This window comes from Schistocerca cancellata, chromosome 7 (genome assembly GCF_023864275.1).
Source record: "Schistocerca cancellata isolate TAMUIC-IGC-003103 chromosome 7, iqSchCanc2.1, whole genome shotgun sequence".
NCBI classification, from domain to species: Eukaryota; Metazoa; Arthropoda; class Insecta; order Orthoptera; family Acrididae; genus Schistocerca; species Schistocerca cancellata.
The window spans coordinates 316,281,877-316,303,269 of record NC_064632.1 but is presented as its reverse complement, the minus strand read 5'-3'; the positions used below and the strand labels follow the sequence as shown (position 1 = coordinate 316,303,269).

Here is a 21,393-nt window from a genome sequence, read left to right as displayed (position 1 = left end):
CAATGTCAAGTTTCTGCATGCATAACAGCCATATTCTCTATGTTGTGTTGACTACTATCTCATTGAAATAACTTACTGCATCACACAGGTTTCAAGATAGAGATTTGTTTTGTAATTTCATTTGAATGGCGAAAGTTTGGATGTAGCTAGATACAAACCTGCTACCCTTCTCTTTATATCTCACATCACTATCTCCTATTCTATGGCTTTCACATGACAGAAGTATCTAAGTCACATATTTTACAATGTCTAAAGGCTGTAACTAAAATGTCATTACTTAACTATGACAAACTGCATCAAAAACAATAAACCATTGATGTGTCGTAGCACTGAAACAGCATACTTTCTAGCTCAGAAGCCGTAACACAGTGAGTGTAAAAAAAAAACACCTTTAACTACAGATATGTCATTTTCTGTAATTTTATTTTAACAAATTGCACCTAAAATGACATTCAACGTGTTTGTGCTTTGAAATATCTTATAAACACATACTTGTGTATGGCGCTAGGCGTTGTGAAACAGTGTAACGCGCCGCCAAGAGGGTAGAGACAGAATATGCCATACAAAACATCATGGTAGCAGGTCTGCAGGGCAATGATTTCAATGTATGTGACATCAAGGTAAAAGAGATGTTAGGTTTGAAGTTTCATGACCTTTATTTGTAAACTCTGTAGTTGACATATTTGCGGATATTACACACGTGACAACACTACGGGTTTTCCACCACCTATTGGGACGTGAATACTTTCATTCTGGCTGTGCAAATGACTGTTTGATAGGTGTTGCATAGAGGGCAGCATCTGTGCACATTGTGAAGTCTTGTTCACCCTGCATCAGTTTGTCATCAAATGGGGAGATATTTGTTTGTTATTGTGTAGAGTGGACAGGAAATGGGGCATTATTCTTGGGAGGAAAGGGCAGATATGCACTATGCTTACGGGGCAGCAGATGGAAATGCTCACATTGCCCAATGTTTGTACGTTTGGCGGTTTCCAAATCATTAAGCGCCAAATCCACACTCATTTACTGCCACCCACAAGTCCCTATGAGAGCAGGTTCACAGAATGTAAATTTTCCACTGGCACATGTGCATTTAAGAGCTACTTTGAAAACTGATGTAGTCATTTTGTGTTACAGGTGCAAAGGCCTGAGGGACGTGGTTGTCAATGCACAGTGCATACACCAAGCCTTGAAGATGAGGCATTAGCACTGCTGGAAAACACACGCTCAAGAAGCTTGCGGCATGTTGCCTGGGAAATGGGTGTAGGCCATTCCACAATTTGGCATGTGTGGCACGAATATGATTTGCACCCCTTCAGAAGGTTCAGAGCGTTCATGCCCTTAACCCAGATGACCTTCCATATCAAACTGAATTCTGCCAGTGGTTTTTGCAAAGGTGTGCCATTCAACCAGGGCGTGGTGGGCCAGTGGCATGGCCCAAACTTTCACCCAATTTTGTGCCCAATGATTTTTTCTTCTGGGACCACCTGAAACCTGTTGTCTATGAAACACCAACTGAGACTGATTATCTGATAGTGCACATTATGGCAGCCTCTGATGCAATTTCCACTTTGCCAGGAGTGTTTGAACGACTGTGACGATCACTCTAGCGTCATTGCATGGCGTGCATTCAAGCAGGAAGGCCTAATTTCAAGCGCTTTATGTAAGTGTTTTCAAATAAAGGTTATAAAACTGCACCCTGACATCTCATTTATCTGGATGCCATAAATACATTGAAAATGTTGCCCTACAATTCTGCTACCATGACAGCTCGGATGACTTGTTGTGTGCCTACCCTCTTGGGGGCCTTGAAGCTGTTCAATAATGCCTAGGACAATATGCTACGGATACAGATGCGGGTTGCTATGTGAAACATGCTTGTTGTGATCCACTAAAGAAACAGAGAGAAACTCCATACAGCTCCATACAATTTTCGGTTTGTGACATACAACTGACGTTGCATCTCATTGGCCACACTCCTCTCCACATGGCAATATTCAGACATTGCAGATTCTTCCTTTCCCACTTCGCAATGTACTGGAATGCAAAATTCTGTGCTGTGATGTCACCAGCCCCTCATCCCCGAATGATTTCACATCCTAAGACAGGACGCTGCCTTCAACATCACATGTATGTTAATGTGACAATGGTTTTCCCCGTTGCACATCCCATATGGAATAAATCTACCGTATGAGTGTACACTGAGAGAAAGTACTCCTGGGAAGTATTAGCCACAGTGTAAGGGGAGAAGAGAAAGAGGCAGTGAGGGAGGGGCAGAGGGTAAAAATAAAAGAGCAACAAAAAATGAAAAATCATTTGAGTGTGCATCTAAAATGTTAAGAACAATGAATCAAACCTTAATTATACATAGAACAAAGGAGCTCTCTCAATGGACCTACCACACACAACGTGAAAGAAAAGATGAGTGAGAAGATGGGTTATGGAACAACTTATTTGTGGAGTCAACAAAACATGGACCACAAAAATTGAAGTAGTAGTTACAAAATAACAGAGTCTCTCTCTCTCTCTCTCTCTCTCTCTCTCTCTCTCTCTCTCTCTCTCTCCCCCCCCCCCTCCCTCCCTACCCCATTTGTCTGTTTAGTGACAGAGGAGGAGGAAAGTAATATGTCAGGACACAGCCTTCATTCTCAAAATAATGTGCATCTAAGTTCTGAAATGGCTGCCAAATATACATTAAATACTGACTACTTCTGCACTGTTTTCCACAGACATCATCCTAATTTCGAACAGATAGTCTGCAAAGTTCCATTACATGAAAATGTACGCTCATATAATCCTCCACATACAAAATTAAAGTCAAAGTACAAATGTATTTTACTCACTTCCTGAGAGAAGATACAGGCCATTCGGATCAACAGCTAGACTTGTAACAGAGTCTAAATGAGCAACCATTGAATGAACCAGCTTGCCAGTCGTGTTGTCAAAGAATCGAATATGTCGATCCTCATGGGCAGTGATTGTCAATGGAAGAAGAGGATGAGCCACCACACAATTTATTTGGCGACCCATTACATTATTGTCAACTTCCTGAAAAATAAAAGCACAACAATCAGAAAAAATAGCAACAAATAAGGAAACAACGTGAATATTTTTGTTTGCCACTAATCAATTTGGTTACAGAAACAAATAGCACTATTAGTACATACCTCAAAATCTGTAATGCATGAATGTGTTAAACTTACGGTTAGAATTACACGAAAGTAAGTTTACTGTAGAATTACTAAAAGCTTTTTTGATAGGTTTCAGTAAGTTCAAGAATTTGAAAAAGTCTCACTTGTTTCTTGTCCAAAATGGTATAAAACTGCTTATCTGACTGAACTATCAAATTAGATTAAATGGGCAAGGTTCACATACAACTAAAACTTGCTGATGGGCTACAATCAAATTGAAATACATACAAAGACAATTGTAAAAGGTGTAATTGATATACCTCACAAATTATTTTGCTCTGAACTGCTCATCAAAACACAAATTAAGTTCACAGAAACTAAATTATTTTAAACTTGTGTCAGAAAATAAGAAAAGAGAGACCATGCCAGCAACGATTACTATTTGCATCTACGCATCTATACCACGGAAAATTGCTCAAGGGAAATTCACCACATACCAAAATAATTAAAATGGTCAGGTACCTACTAAAACAGTTAATAAAATGTACTATGTCTATATATCTGCAGATCATTTAACAGTATAGTACAAGATACATTACAATTAGAATAATTCTTAACATGTGATGCAACTGAAATAAAGAGAGACACACTTTCAGAATCTATCAAAAGGAAAACTCTATGTACTTTGGTGTTTGTGTACTGCCAGTATTGAAAATTTCATTTTCTGAACATAGGTAATGGCCAGCTATTCTGTCCCATAACGCAATGTATGAGTGTCAACCTTAACTTTAAGTAAGATTAAACACCAATACTTGAGGTAGTAAAATGCTATCTTCCCTTCTGGGGAAAGGGGAAACAAAAAAAGAAACAAACAGGGTTGTCATACAGTACAAGGAGAGAAAAAATTCTCAGCCTGACTCAAAGATGGTGCTTAGATCAATGAAATTTTGTTTCTGTAACTCCTTTAAATCAATAAACTGTGGTTTCACACTGCCACATTTGCGGTTTTTATTTCTTTTCGCTAGTGTCCCACCAAATAAATTCATCCAGTGTTTGAATAGGCTGATTAAAGTTGCTCCTTCTTTTACAACAACCAAATGGGTAACTGAAATCAAACATACCATACCTCTCAAGAATGATCATATTGAACATCCAAAGACTGCAAAACAGATGCAATCCTAACATAATACAGTTTTATGAGTGGCAATTAAAGGGGTATTTCACAGCTCATGTCATAGGTGTACCAAACAAATGAATTAACTATGAGAATGCATGCCAATTTGTAATTGTCAATCAGATTTAAATCCATCACTTCACACTGGAAATGAAACATCACAAGCACAGGTTGAAAGCCAGTGGCCCTGAATCACATAAGGTGAAATTTATTTCATCTACTGGAAAGGTTATGGCCTGTGAAGCACAACTTGTGGAACATCCACCCTTTTCAGACATGGTACCCTCCAACCTCTAAATATTCATACATACAAAGAAATTTATTAACACAAAACATTTTGATATTAATGAAGATTCACAGCATCCTTATTTCAGACCATACATCTCACTTCAGGGAATGTATCAATGCCCTGGAAAATGCTGGCCAGAGAGGGATACTTAAAACTTAACAATGCCTTCACAGACAAGGAACGAAATTCTCCCTCGCATTTATTAAAGTGTTTTGCAGGCAGTCTTCCTGAAGAGGGAGCTACATCTGCACAAAGGAGATGTACTTGAGATGTGAAGCAGCATTGTTAAGCTGTCTTTTCTTAAACTGACCAATTTTACACTTAGCTGACAACTGTTTAACAGCTTACAACTACTAAAATGTAGCCGACTAATCTTTTTCCTGTCTGAAAATAGCATTTGCAGTAGAGAAGCACTCTAACATTATGTTTTATTGTTAGAGATGGAAATTTGGTAAGTGACAAAAATCTTAGAACAGACCAGACCTTTAGATCTGTAATCTGGCACTTACCCACTGAAGCACTAAATCACAATATGACAATGGAAGACAAAGAAAAGGGGGGGGGGGGGGGGTGTGTTAATCCCATTCTACTGCTACTATCAATACTATATCCAACACCAGCAATAGCCTGCCATTGGCAAGGTCACATGGCAGCCTCATTACTCAAAAGTTTACTTATTACGGTGAACATAAAATTCTGAGCAGTTTTAAATATACACTTCAGATGATTGTCAAACCCCATCCGAAAAAAATGGTTCAAATGGCTCTGAGCACTATGGGACTTAACATCTGTGGTCATCAGTCCCCTAGAACTTAGAACTACTTAAACCTAACTAACCTATGGACATCAAACACATCCATGCCCGAGGCAGGATTCGAACCTGCGACCCTAGCGGTCACGCGGTTCCAGACTGAAGCGCCTAGAACCACACGGCCACACCGGCCGGCAAACCCCATCAGAATGTACAATACTAAATTATACTGAAATCTAAGGAGAAATACATACTGGACTTGTCTCAAGACGCAGAAGCTGTTTTCCTGTTTCTATATCAAAAATGACACAATGTGCTGAATTGTATGCTGCCACCATTCGATTCTGCTCATCTCTAATAAAATCAACTGATGTTGGAGCACCATCTGCAACAAAATATCATTATACAAGTTATTAGCAAACAGTGTTAGTGTACCGACACGTGCATGTAAATGCAAATACATATGTGATGTTCAAAACACCACTCACGTTCCATCATACATTATTAAAGACCAAAATTTGCTCTGTAAGCTCTGTATCGCAATCAAATACAGTAACAGTTTTACAGCTTTCATACAACAAACCAACCTTGTTTGTATTAGTGTTTATCCAGTTGTTTCTAAATCTACACTTATGCTCCCATACCTACAAAAATTTGTATAGCAGGTAGTGATTAGAATTAGTACTATCTGCACCACTTCCAGCCATGGCAACTGCAAGGAAAAAAAATCGCTGCCTATGAAACAATATCAATTTACTATTGTGATCTGTAATGACTGCAGCCCTCTACCTGAGAAACAAGCTGCTGCTGAGAAATGGTATGGTGTTGGTTCGTGCCTACTGTCTGTGAAATATTATTTATATTTTAAACATAAACAAGACAATATAATAATTTTCTATAGCAGCACATAAAAGAAAAAATCCACATTACAAACAGTCATTTCATGAAAAAATGAAATACCTACTTCAGGAAGAATATTAGAGAGCAACTTCAGGGTGCATATGCGCACAAGGAAAAAAAATTCCCAGATTTCCTGATTAAAAATGCACTTTTCCCAGACTAACATATTTTACCGTGTTAAGTGACAGTATACTTTCCCTTGGAACTGTAAAACATGTCAAACCTTTCAATGGTTAAAACTTTTATACACAAGCGTAGAGCTTCCCAGCACTCTACAAAATAATCCCCCCTCCCCCACCCAAAAAAAGCGCTTTGGAAAAGATCTTTGATGTGCAGAAACATGTACATCGCACAATTTTATATTATGATACATTGCACATCCTTGTATAATGAAAGTATAAAGTCAACTCCCACCCAACTCAGCACGTTAGTTTTAGAAGCACTGAAATCGAGATTGCGATGTGTTTTGTAAGCCAATCACAGCTCATGTCACATGATCTAGTCAGCTGATAACAGCAGATATTGAGCGCATAAGACACGTCATGTTGTCAGCCCATAGCAACACTACTGTTAAGTAGCATGAACACACAAACAGGGAAAGTTAATGGTTTAAATTAATATACATAGTGTAGCTACAAGAAAAGCTGAGCTTTCACACTTTTTGTTTCCCTCTTTGCATGTCTTACACTTTAAGATACATCACACATGTGCCAGTAAAATTTTAAATAATGACACAAATGTCTGGTCTGCTGGGCACAAAGTAGTTGTAAGTGATTGGTTCTCAAAGTGTAAATTTTTAAATGAGGGTCAAACACTCTGCGATTTAAGAAATTGATTACACATTCAAACATGTAACATAATTCATATTGGGTAAAAGAAAATTTACTTTTCATACCATCATTCGCAATATTTTCCAGCAACCTATTAGAAATAGGTTAGTTTCAGCAGTTGCCAGGGAGCGCCAGAAAATAGGTGTTACTGCGCATGCGTCGCTACAATAACACAGGAAGCCTGTATGTTTGACCAAGTATAGCATTAAGAGATCTTACATTATGCCATACAAGAAACAGGATATCAGAGGATACTCCAAGAGCATCAGAATTTCATAAACTATACTAAAATGCATAATTCGGTTTGAAATGCAGATTCACATGTCCAGATTCATAGAGCTTAGTTTTAAAAGGTTAGCAGGTACCTACAATTTCCTTCCACTATTCCAAATTTTAATTTCTAGCTCACTTTTTTCATATAAAAATCATAAAAACTAAAAATTTTGTTATAAAATTAAGAGAAAATTAAAAAGTAAACAGAGGTAAATCATTATCGTAAATTCGCATAATTACAGTAATCACATTTGCCTAAAATTTTAATACAAAATATGTAAAAAATTAGGGGGAAAATGAGAATGTATGTTTTCTTACGTTTTCTTTTCAGAAAAAAATCAAGTTTGAAAAAAAGGAGGTAAACAGAGGTAAACAAAACAGCAAAATAAATTTATTCAAGTTTATCTTAATTTTTTTTCTTTAATAAGATTTCAAAAAGTGCAGAACAGCCCCCACATTGTTCACCACACAACTTCTGTTTGCTTCGGACTCCTCTGGCCCTATGTACATGGCAATAACTTCTGGATTACTAGAAACCCTCCATTTATTCGGGCCACTATGAAGTACATAAGCGAGTGTTGGTGGTTTTCGCCAAACGAAGCCCCAACCTGATATTAAGCTTTTTCAGTGTGATTTTCAGGATGCGAATTTTCTTGGTGTACCAGTACTGTATTATCTCATTTTTGGTTCTTCATTATGGCATAATGCCATATGTGCCACAAGATGAGAACATGCACTTGAAAATCAGTGAACAGTTGAAACTAGCCAATACTGTGGAATGAAGCACTCCATTTCAAATAAATTGACTGTGTCTGTGGGGAAGATTAATGAAGGCCAAATTTCTTTAGCAAACCGACAAATACAACTTCATTGTTCCACAAGGCAAGTTTGCTTGACTACCAGAAACATGGACATAAAATAAAATCAGAAAACTGCAAATAACAACATACCATAGCCCTCCATAATTATGTCGATGTATTTTAATCCACTTGATAGGTCCCAGCCACAGAAAGCCGTTATACTTTCTTTAGACATGAGAGCTCTAAACAAAGAAGAAACAGCAAAATCACAAAATGTAAACATGGGTCTCATTGAGAAGCTTAGGTGCAGAAGAAAAATTTTTCCGGGTAGCGTCTGCAGATTGTTACTACTGCTGAAACAGCTAACAGCCCCACTTCAAGTAGCAAGGAGCTGGAGAAGGTACTGTCCATTCACGACTCAACTGCACACGTGCATGAGACAGGTGGCAACGGCTCAAATGAACCTGATGTAAATAATTGTGATGTCATGCGCATAGTCTTCGTTCTACGGCCTTTGACCCATTCTGCTGCTCGCAGAGTATCAGTTCTTGCTGGTCAAAATTACAAAAATTTAACTGGAAAATAAAACAATTAATAATTCCCAGAATTCTAAAAAGTTCCCAGGTGTTTCCCGGAACTCCCTGTTGTCCTGGGGTGTATACACCCTGAACTTATGAACATACTGCTCTACATGCAGTGAGCTATGGAAAAAAATATTAATCTACAATGCACTTGCAAAATTTCACATTTATAGGTCTTATTCACAAACTGTTACTCCTGTGAAAATTTTTTTCCAGTCAGTAGTAAGAAATTGTAAAATACATTATGATAAGAGCAAACCCGTTTTACGTTCACAAAGGGTTCTGTCTGTTTTGAGACTACCAAAATATGAAGCAGGCAATACATTCATTTTCTTGGGAGCAGCTACCACATCATTTCTTTATTATTCAGCCATTGCAAGATTATGTTTTAAATACAAGTATGAGGTGCATCCAGAAAGTAGATTTCCCCATTTTTTAAAAAACAAAGAATACATAGTTACATGAAAAACTTTATTGGCAACAAGTACAGCAATGTTCGAGCTGTTCTTCGACAGTCATCAAAAGAATTGAGACACTTGTCATGTTGTGGTATCAACTTTTGTATTCCTACCTCGTAGAAGTCTGCCACCTGTGAATGGAAGCATTGTGTGACAGTCGTCTTCAGGCCTGTGTTGTCATCAAAATGGTGGCCAGAGGACAAGAAATTCTTGAGGTGCAAGAGAAGATGGAAATCATGGGCAGCAAGATCACAACTGTATGCTGAATAATCAAACAGCTCCCAGTCAAACTTCTGTAAAACAGTTGCTATGTGCCGAGTCATATGGGGACGAGCATTGTCATGCAGCGGCTTAACACCTGCAGTAAGCACGGCTTAACACCTGCAGTAAGCACTCCATGCCTCTTGTTATGAATAGTACTTCACAGTTTCCGCACTGTTTCACAATAATGTGTCAGCGTTCAGAGTTTCACAACCTCTGGGCAAGAAATCAATGACCAGAATGCCCTTGCTGTCCCAGAACACCATGCCCATCACCTTTTGCACCAATATAGCCTGTTTGAATTTAGTCTCCACCAGAGATCCACTGTGACACCAAGGCATTGACTGCTGCTTGGTTTCCGGGGTCAAATGAAAAATCCACATTTGTCAATTGTGACAATTCTGTCGAGGAACTCATTGCCGTCGTCATGATACTTCTGCAGAATGCCAGTGCTGCTCCAAAGTGTTTCATTTTGTGCTCAAGAATCAGGTTTATTGGTATCCAAGTGGCAAACAATTTCTTGAACAGCAGGTGTTTAATGGTAATTTCATGCAACAAGTATCACAATATTTGAAGAAAATGGCTGCTGATCTCCACAACAGTGAAGTAACAGCTCTCCAGGATGCATCTCCAGGATGCACTGCCACACCGGCTCACATTCTGCTCATAGACCTAACAGAGCTGATAATGAATTTCAATGACCACAATGTTTTATGCATTAAGGAGCCTTATAACTGACAGAACCTCACATTTGGTGGGAGAACAAGCAAGCGATGTCATTTCATTTCAGGGCACTGCTACTATGGTACTGGCACCAGGTAGGACCTGTCCGACCAGCATCTGACTGTAGTGTCATATCTGTTGCGAATGCACAATTTTCTCGGCTAAACACGTCACAGTTAGCCTTCTGCCGCTGAGCAGTGTGTCAGCAATGCACCAAGCAAGCAGTGCAAAAGTAGCAACAAGTGGCTTATTTAGCAATCATATAAGAGTAGTAGTCAAGTTGAAAGTTAGTTTGAGTGTTCTTAGCACACTTGTTTACTGTATTTACTCGAATCTAAGCCGCACTTTTTTCCGGTTTTTGTAATCCAAAAAACCGCCTGCGGCTTAGAATCGAGTGCAAAGTAAGCGGAAGTTCTGAAAAAAGTTGGTAGGTGCCGCCACAACTAACTTCTGCCGTCGAATATATGTAGCGCTACACAGGCATGCTTTGCAGGCACAAAGATAAATACTGGTGCCAAAACCTCTGTGTCAGTAAATAAATTACAAAAATAAATAAATAAATAAATAAATAAATAGGTGGAAAACAAGCTTTTTTTCTCCACCTCGAGTTTCGACCACTGCATTTTTATACATTATCCAACGAAGTAAATACAAATTCCGTATTGTTCATCTTCGAATGTCGCAGCATTTCAATGTACTACGAAAATCCGACTGACCAGACTGTTTGGGATGTTTGTCAATATGGCCAACTCTACGTTCTGAATTTTCCTACCTGTGAGAAGAGATGGTTGCTAAAAGGAACTTTTCTGAATTGTGAGTCACATGCAGTATTCTCTTCACCGTAAGTATAATACGAATATAAACATTTTGCCATGTATTCTTTCATGTTTGCTGCTAACTCATTTAAATCCTGTCTGCCTAATAAACTACGAAACTAGAGTGAGACAACAGCAAACGCGGAAGAATATACATATCACGTCATGTTTATATTCGATTATTCTTATGCCTAATAGTGACACAGTCAGAAATGAAGCACAGCAATTGACTAGATTTTTAAATCTACGCGGCGGTAGCATGTACAAAAGCAAGCCATGCCACAAGCGGCGACAGGCTGTAAACACTCATTATCAGAATGCGACAATGCACGACACTGTACAGTAGCACATTTTCAGCTTAGAGTGATGAACACCTATAACAAAGAGAACGGCACTTATCGGATCAAAGAAAATTAATCAATCAATTCAAACCAGACGAAGCACGTGAAAAAGGAAGGGTACCCATATAAATACGGACGGAGCTCCTGACACGTAGCAATGGCTACTTGGTAAAGCTTAACTGCTAAGTTTACAGCTCGAACCAAACTACTGTAGCCGTATCGTCGTTCATTTGACCTAAATTGTATCTCATATTGCAATCGACCAACTTTGTTTCGATTTGGAGGTGCGGCCTAAAACTTTTCTCTCCCCTTGAATTTCGAGTCTCAAATTTCAGGTGTGGCTTAGATTCGTGAAAATTTTTTTTCCCATGATTTCGAGTCTCATTTTTCAGGTGCGGCTTAGATTCAAGTGCGGCTTAGATTCGAGTAAATACGGTAGTTAAATCCATCAAATCATTGTGTAGTTTTGTAATTAGCAGGGGCAGATTTGCATTTTAATATCTGTGACACGTTAAGTCGCGTAGTTGTCTGTCATTTGTTTATTTCTTTCAAATAGTCTCTTTACTTTACTGACAGTACAGTTAGCCTTCTGCCACAAAGCAGTGTGTCAGCAGTGCACAAGTAGCAGCATTACTGCATTTACTAGGCAGTCTTGTATTATAATAACTATTTAAATTTTGTGTCCAATTGTCTGTGCTCTCTACAGATTAGTTCAGACTTTCTTTGCACAACAGTATTTAGCATGGATAGGGACTGCAACTGCTGTGTTCGGATGCAGGCTGAGTTGGCATCCCTTCGCTCCCAGCTTCGGTCACACAGCTTGAGGCTGTTGCCAATGGGCATCACTGAGGGGGTCCGGATGGGGGTTTGTCAGGGACGGCCAGCTCACGCCTCAGTAGTGTTTTTACATTTTGCGGCATTCACTGCAGCTGTAGAGGTTATAAGCTAAGTACTGACAAACTTATTTGTGCTCTGTAATACAGTTATTAATTTTAATAGATTTCAGCGGTGTTGCATGCCGTTTGTGGCGAAATAACTACTTAATAAACTTTTGTAATCATTTGCTCGCTGTGTTTTCTAGAGTTTTCAGTGTGTTGAAGTCTTTTAGTAAATTTCGTGCTTTAGTTTTCAACTGACATTTATCATTCTTTGTATGAAATATTTCAGTAAAATTTTCATTTAGTGTTTTAATTTCGCTTAGTGTTACAGTGGTCATTTTAATTTTTTGGTTTTAGCTAATAATTTTGTAAAGTTTTCCTGGTATTGGTATCGGCTGTGTTGTTGTAGTATTGATACAAGTAGCTGCTTTCTTAGTAGGCAGAGAATTTCGAGAACATTATTGTTAGTTCTTAAATAGTTCTACTGGTGTAACTGAACTTTGGTAATGTAGACGTACAGTTTTTTCAGTAACTGTAAAATTTTATCATGAGTGAAAAGTGTTGGCTCTGTCGTAGGTTTGCGAGTAGTGGATTACAGTGTGGGATTTGTTCGAAGTATTTTCATTGGGGGAATGCAGTGGGTCATTTTAGGGAGATCCTCTCCTGGGAATGTAGAATCTGTAGTAGAAACAAGTTAATAGAGGAGCACGAGCGTAAGATCTGTGCCCTTCAGGTGCAGTTACAATGCGCAAAGGAGGAACTACATAGGTTGAGGAGGGTGAAGGGTGGTGGGGAATGGGGACTGGCAGTTGGCAAGAAGGTAGCTAGAAAGAGGAGGTATTCAGACAGTTTTACTTTGCATACATGAAATAAATATGACCAACTGTCAGAGTTGAGTGGAGAGGAGCCTCGTGTAGCCGTAGATGTAGGTAACTTGCAGCAGTCCTCAGCAATTAGGAGGCCTAGGTTAGTTGCAAAGCCTAGAAGAAAGAAGAAGGTTCTGCTCCTAGGTAGTTCCCATGGTAGAGGTGTGGGCCAGCAGTTGCAGGAAGTGTTGGGGAGTGAGTACCAGGTCACCAGCATTGTGAAGCCTAGTGCATGGTTGGCTCAGGTGACTGAAAGCATAGGGGAGTTATGTAAGAATTTTACAAAATAGGATCAGGTAGTGATAGTGAGTGAAGCAGGGAACAGTCTCGATAGGGACGGGGAGTATGATGTCAGTGGTGACTTTGTTAAAATAGCTACTCAAACTGGTGGCACTAAGTGCATTTCGTGCAACTGTTTCAGTGTCATGATCGGCCTCACCTTAATGTGGGGCTGGGGAGGGCACTGATGGCGGAGGGCATGGATCACATCTCAGTGGTGCCAGTTGGGTCTATCAGTAGATGGGGTTTCACTAGGCATGGCCTGCACCTCAATAGGTATGGGAAGGGGAGGATGGCTAAGCTTATAGGTGACAGTGTAGTGGGTGGTGGTAGTGGTATCACTCATGGAAAAATTCGTGTAGTAGTTGATGTTAGAGCTGCACCTTTTTTTAGACTGAAGTCAGGTGATAGAGGCAATTCCTTTAAGCAGGTATACCTAACTAAGGGCTCACTTCCAGAGGATGTAATGTTCCCAAGTAGAGAAGGAATTAGCATATTTCATCAAAATATAAGAGGTATTAGAAATAAAGTTAGTGAACTGCTAATAGATGTTAACTCTGAAATTATTGATATATCAGAGCACCACTTAAATAATTTGATAATTCAGAGGCTTCCTTTACCAGGCTACAGATTAGCTGGCTGTTTCTCTAGGAGTTCCTTGCAGGGTGGGGGAGTGGCTCTGTATGTAAAAAACAGTATTTCATTTGAGTCCATAGACGTATCACGACACTGCACTGAACAGATATTTGAAAGTTGTGCAGCATTAGTTGAATTTAATGAAACTAAACTTCTAATTGCTGTTGTTTATAGGTCCCCTAACTCCGACTTCAGAGCATTTTTGCTTAAGCTTAAGCTAGAGAGGGTTCTCGATTCACTTTGTAGGAAGTACCAGAAAGTAGTTATATGTGGTGACTTCAATATTAATTTTGTACATGATTGTGCAAGAAAAAGGATGTTGGTAGATCTCCTAAATTCCTATGATCTGATGCAAACTGTGTTTTTTTCAACTAGGGTGCAGGGGAACAGTAGCACAGTCACAGACAAAATTTTTATTCATTCTTCATTACTTGATGGGCATTCTGTTAGTAAAAGGGTGAATGGCCTTTCAGACCATGATGCACAAATTTTAACACTAAAAGGTTTTTGTACTCAAACCAATCTCGTATTTAATTACAAACTACGTAAGAAAGTTAATCCAACAGCAATAGAGAGTTTTTCAAAACTTGTCAAGCAACAAGAGTGGCAAGATGTTTATAGTGCCGATAATACAGATGATAAATACAACGCTTTCCAAAACACATTTCTCATGCTCTTTGAGAGTTGCTTTCCATTAGAACATTCTAAACGGGGTACTAGCAGTAATGGACAGCTCCGGTTGGCTGACTAGTGGGATAAGGATATCATGTAGAACAAAGTGGGATGTTAGAAGTAGTCACAATCAAGCTACAGTAGCCCATTACAAACAGTATTGTAAGGTGCTTAAAAATGTTATTAGCAAGGCAAAAAGTATGTGGTATGGAAATAGAATAGCTAATTCACAGGATAAAATTAAAGCCATATGGTCAGTTGTGAAGGAAGTGTCTGGTCAGCAGGACAAGGTTGATGATATAAAGTCAGTTCACAGTAATAATATTTCTGTTACTGATAAATCAGATATATGTACAGTATTTAACAATCATTTTTTGAGTATTGCTGTAGAATTAAATAAAAATTTAGTTTCTACAAGAAATCATATAAATTTCTTAGCAAATGCCTTTCCGAGATTGACGTCTGAAATACTCCTCTGTGATACAGACAAGAGGGAGATTGAGTCAATTAAATCACTGAAGACTAAGGAATCTCATGGTTATGATGGAGTGTCTAGTAGAATATTAAAGTACTGTGCTGCACATGTCAGCCCTGTATTTAGCCATATTTGTAATTTTTCCTTAGGAATGGTCAGTTTCCTGAGCGATTAAAGTACTCAGTAGTAAAGCCGCTTTACAAAAAGGGAGAAAGCGATAATGTAGATAATTTTAGACCTATTTCTATGCCATCAGTATTTGCAAAAGTTATCAAAAAGGCTGTGTATGTAAGGTTAATTGATCATTTTATATCACACGATTTTGTTATCAAATGTACAGTTCGGCTTTAGAAGCCGTCTGACAACTGAAACCTCTTTTCTCTGTGAGGTACTGGATGGGCTAAACAAAAAGTTTCGAACGCTTGGCGTATTTTTTGATTTAACAAAGGCATTTGACTGTGTTGATCTCACAATATTGCTGCAGAAGTTTGACCATTACGGAATAAGGGGAGTAGCCCAACATTGGTTTACCTCTTACTTTAGCAACAGGCAGCAAAAGGTCATTATTCACAATGTTGATAACGGCTGTGATGTGGGATCTGAGTGGCGTACTGCCAAGTGGGAGGGGGGGGGGGGGGGGGGGGGATCAGTGTTGGGGCCACTCATGTTCCTTATTTATATAAATGATATGCCCTCTAGTATTATGGGTAACTCTAAAATATATCTGTTTGCTGATGACACTAGCTTGGCAGTAAAGGATGTTGTGTGCAACATTGACTCTGTTTCAAGTAGTGCAGTACATGACCTCAGTTCATGGCTTGTAGAAAATAAACTAACATTAAATCACAGTAAGACTCAGTTTTTACAGTTTCTAACACACAATTCAACAAAACCTGACATTTTAATCTCTCAGAACGGGCATATGATTAGTGAAACTGAACAGTTCAAATTCCTAGGTATTCAGATAGATAGTAAGCTGTCGTGGAAAGCCCACGTTCAAGATCTTGTTCAAAGACTTAATACTGCCATTTTCACTATTCTAACGGTATCGAAAGTTAGCGATACTTCGACATGTAAATTAGTCTACTTTGGTTATTTTCATTCACTTATGTCATATGGTATTATGTTTTGGGGTAACTCTTCCCATTCTAGAAGGATATTTTTGGCTCAGAAACGGGCGGTTCGGGCAATAAGTGGTGCGAGTTCACGAACCTCTTGTCGACCTCTGTTCACGAGTCTGAGTATTTTGACATTGGCCTCTCAATATGTATATTCCTTATTGTCGTTTCTTGTTACCAATATTAGTTTATTTCCAACAATAAGCAGCTTTCACTTGGTTAATACTCGGCAGAAATCAAACCTCCATTTGGATCGGACTTCCTTAACTCTTGTGCAAAAAGGTGTGCAGTATACTGCTGCATCCATTTTCAATAAGCTGCCACTAGAGTTCAAAAATCTTAGCAGTAATCCACGCACTTTCAAATCGAAACTGAAGAGTTTCCTCATGGCTCACTACTCATTCTGTCAAGGAGTTCCTTGAAAAATTAAGCTGATTCTCATTGTATTGCTGATAGCGTTTGCTTAAACTTATGGACTGATTTTCTTTCAGGTTCATGAACATTTATTTTTATCTGTTATTACTTTTATGTTGTAAGTTCATGTACTGACACGTTCCATGACCTTGGAGATTTGCTCCTCAATTTGGTCCTACGGAACTTGACATGTAAATAAATAAATCCCCCAATTGGACTACGGCTGTGGCTGACCGGGATTCTGCCCGCATTGAGGCTGACCCCTCACCCGTGGTAGAGTGGGAGGTCATCTCGAGGTGTGGCAGTGGGCAAAAGACATTCCGGAGGGCTGAACCGAAGGCCTCTCCAGTTCGTATGACGAACTGGTTTCAGGCTCTGTCTCCGTCTGATACTGATCTTCGGCCGGACATGGCTGCTTGTCCTGTTCCAGAGGTTGCCCCTCAATCTGCAAGATCTGGGCGGTCGCAGAGGGTGGGCTTCCTGGTAGCTGGCAGCTCCAACGTCAGGCGTGTAATGGGGCCCCTTAGGGATATGGCTGCAATGGAGGGGAAGAAAACCAATTTGGTGAAGACTGCCAGTCTCACTAGCAGGATGAAAGCAGAGCTCACTGTCTGCAGCATCGTCGACAGGACTGACTACGGACCTTTGGTACAGAGCTGAGACGGTTCTGCGACCGTGTGGGCTGCAGATTCTTCGACTTGCGCCATAGGGTGGTAGGGTTTTGGGTTCCGCTGGATATGTCAAGAGTCCACTACACACAGCAGGCAGCTACACGGGTAGCAGGGGTTGTGTGGCATGGATTGGGCCTTTTTTAAGTTAGATGGTCTTGGGCACGTACAGAAAGGGCAACAGCCTCAAAGGGTGCGGGGCAAAGTCAGGACATGCGAGGACCAAGCAGCAATTGGTATTGTAATTGTAAACTGTTGAAGCTGCGCTGGTGAAGTACCCGAACTTCAAGCACTGACAGAAAGCATCGAAGCTGAAATCGTTATAGGTACAGAAAGCTGGTTGAAGCCAGAGATAAATTCTGCCGAAATTTTTACAAAGGCACCCACGGTGTTTAGAAAGGATAGACTGCATGCAACCGATGGTGGCGTGTTTGTCACTGTTAGTAGCAGTATATCCTTTAGTGAAATAGATGTGGATAGTTCCTGTGAAATACTACGAGTGAAGGTTATATTCAACAACCAAGCTAAGTGAATAATTGGCTCCTTTTACCGACCTCCCGATCCAGCAGCATTAGTGGCAAAACAACTGAGAGAAAATTTGGAATACATTTCACATAAATTATCTCAGCATGTTATAGTCTTAGGTGGAGATTTCACTTTATCAGATATAGACTGGGACACTCAGACGTTTAGGACGGGTGGTAGGGACAGAGCATTGAGTGACATTATACTGAGTGCACTATCCGAAAATTACCTCGAGCAATTAAACAGAGAACCGACTCGTGGAGATAACATCTTGGACCTACTGATAACTAACAGACCCGAAATTTTCGACTCTGTAAGCGCAGAACAGGGAATCAGTGATCAAAAGGCCATTGCAGCATCCCTGAATATGGAAGTAAATAGGAATATATATTTAAAAAAGGGAGGAAGGTTTATCTGTTTAGCAAGAGTAATACAAGGCAGATTTCAAACTACCTAACAGATCAAAACGAAAATTTCTGTTCCGACACTGACAATGTTGAGTGTTTATGGAAAAACTTCAAGGCAATCGTAAAATGCGTTTTAGACAGGTACGTGCCGAGTAAAACTGAGGGACGGGAAAAACCCACCGTGGTTCAACAACAAGAAAGCAAAGAGAGCTTCACTACAAATTTAAACGCAGCCAAAACCTCTCAGACAAACAGAAGCTAAACGATGTCAAAGTTAGCATAAGGAGGGCTATGCATGAAACATTCAGTGAATTCAAAAGTAAAATTCTACGTACCGACTTGACAGAAAATCCTAGGAAGTTCTGGTCTTACGTTAAATCAGTAAGTGGATCGAAACAGCATATCTACCGTATTTACTCGAATCTAAGCCGCACTTTTTTTCCGGTTTTCATAATCCAAAAAACCGCCTGCGGCTTAGAATCGAGTGCAAAGCAAGCGGAAGTTATGAAAAATGTTGGTACGTGCCGCCACAACTAACTTCTGCCGTCGAATATATGTAGTACTACGCAGGCATGCTTTGTAGGCACAAAGATAAATATTGGCGCCAAAACCTCTGCATCATTAATTAATTAATTTTTTTTTTTTTTTAAGTGGAAGACGATTTTTTTCTCCGCCGCGAGTTTCGGCCACTGCATTTTCATACATTATCCAACGAAGTAAATACAAATTCCATATTGTTCATCTTCGAATGTAGCACAATTTCAGTGTACTACGAAAATCTGACTGGCAAGACTGTTTGGGATGTTTGTCAATATGGCCAACTCTACGTTCTGAATTTTTTCCTATCTGTGAGAGGAGATGGTTGCTAATAGGAACCTGATGAAATTTGAATCACATACAGTATTCTCTTCAGCATAAGAATAATACGAATATAAACATTTTGCCATGTATTCTTTCGTGTTTGCTGCTATCTCATTTAAATCCTGTCTGCCTAATAAACCACGAAACTAGAGTGAGACAACAGCAAACGCGGAAGAATATAGGTATCATCTCATGTTTATATTCATATTATTCTTATGCCTAATAGTGATACAGCCAGAAATGAAGCACGGCAAGTGACTAGATTTTTAAATCTAAGATGACTAATTTCTGTGCAGAATTTGATGTAATAAAGAAGTGGCCGCAAAGATTTTCAAACGGAGAAAAATTTTCGCCTAACTCTCGTTCAGAACATCTATCATACGCTGTCTATTATTTGATTCTTGTTGATCATTATCAAAGAAAGCAGCAGTGTAAGTAACAACAAATAGCAGTCTTGTCATTGTTTCGCTTATGAGACGATTCCTCTCTCTCCTTTTTATTGTATGCGGCAGCAGCGCGCACAAAAGCAAGCCATGCCGCGAGCCGCGACAGGCCGTAAACACGCACTATCAGAATGCGACAAACAATGCACGACACAGTGCAGTAATGCATTTTCAGCTTAAGAGCGACGCAAACACCTATAACAAAGAAAACGGCATTTATCAGATCAAAGCAAAATAAGCAATCGATTCAAACCAGATGAAGCACGTGAAAATGGAATGGTACCCGTATAAATACGGACGGAGCGCCTGACGCATAGCAATGGCTACGTGGTAAAGCTTAACTGCTAAGCTTACAACTCAAACCAAACTACTGTAGCTGTATCGTCATTCATTCAACCTAAATTGTGTCTCATATTACAATGGACCAACTTTGTTTTGATTTGGAGGTGCGGCCTAAAACTTTTCTCTCCCCTTGAATTTCGAGTCTCAAATTTCAGGTGCGGCTTAGATTCGGGAAATTTTTTTTTCCTTTATTTCGAGTCAAATTTTTCAGGTGCGGCTTAGATTCGAGTGCGGCTTAGATTTGAGTAAATACGGTAGACACTCTGGGATGATAATGGCATTGAAACAGAGGATGACACACGTAAAGCTGGAATACTGAACACCTTTTTCCTGAGCTGTTTCACAGATGAAGATTGCACAGCAGTTCCTTCTCTAAATCCTCGCACGAACGAAAAAATTGCTGGCATCGAAATAAGTGTCCAAGGAATAGAAAAGCAACTGAAATCACTCAACAGAGGAAAGTCCACAGGACCTGACGGGATACCAATTCGACTCTACACAGAGTACGCGAAAGAACTTGCCCCCCTTCTAACAGCCGTGTACCACAAGTCTCTAGAGGAACGGAAGGTTCCAAATGATTGGAAAAGAGCACAGGTAGTTCCAGTTTTCAAGAAGGGTCATAGAGCAGATGCGCAAAACTGTAGGCCTATATCTCTGACATCGATCTGTTGTAGAATTTTAGAACATGTTTTTTGCTCGCATATCATGTCATTTCTGGAAATCTACTCTGTAGGAATCAACATGGATTCCGGAAACAGCGATCGTGTGAGAGCCAACTCGCTTTATTTGTTCATGAGACCCAGAAAATATTAGATACAGGCTCCCAGGTAGATGCCATTATCTTTGACTTCTGGAAGGCGTTCGATACAGTTCCGCACTGTCACCTGATAAAAGTAACAGCCTACGGAATATCAGACCAGCTGTGTGGCTGGATTGAAGAGTTTTTAGCAAACAGAACACAGCGTGTTGTTCTCAATGGAGAGACGTCTACAGACGTTAAAGTAACCTCTGGTATGCCACAGGGGGGTGTTATGGAACCATTGCTTTTCACAATAAATATATATAAATGACCTAGTAGATAGTGTCAGAAGTTCCATGCGGCTTTTTGCGGATGATGCTGTAGTATACAGAGAAGTTGCAGCATTAGAAAGTTGCAACAAAATGCAGGACAATCTGCAGCCGATAGGCACTTGGTGCAGGGAGTGGCAACTGACCCTTAACATAGACAAATGTAATGTATTGCAAATATATAGAAAGAAGGATCCTTTATTGTAACATTATATGATAGCGGAACAAACACTGGTAGCAGTTACTTCTGTAAAATATCTGGGTGTATGCGTACGGAACGATTTGAAGTGGAATGATCGTATAAAATTAATTGTTGGTAAGGCGGGTGCCAGGTTGAGATTCATTGGGAGAGTCCTTAGAAAATGTAGTCCATCAACAAAGGAGGTGGCTTATGAAACACTCGTTCGACCTATA

General features: G+C 39.6%; 1 protein-coding gene across 2 annotated transcripts in view; it reads right to left on the bottom strand.

The window, feature by feature from the left end:
• Positions 1-21,393, bottom strand: part of LOC126092583 (striatin-3) — a 105,628-nt gene that overhangs the window by 2,397 nt on the left and 81,838 nt on the right. For both annotated transcript variants that reach the window (XM_049908270.1, XM_049908271.1), the window contains exons 11-12: positions 5,600-5,730; positions 2,844-3,048 (exon numbers count right to left, since the gene is read on the bottom strand). In XM_049908270.1, the coding sequence (XP_049764227.1) occupies positions 2,844-3,048; positions 5,600-5,730 (336 nt within the window). The remainder of the gene's footprint in view (positions 1-2,843; positions 3,049-5,599; positions 5,731-21,393) is intronic.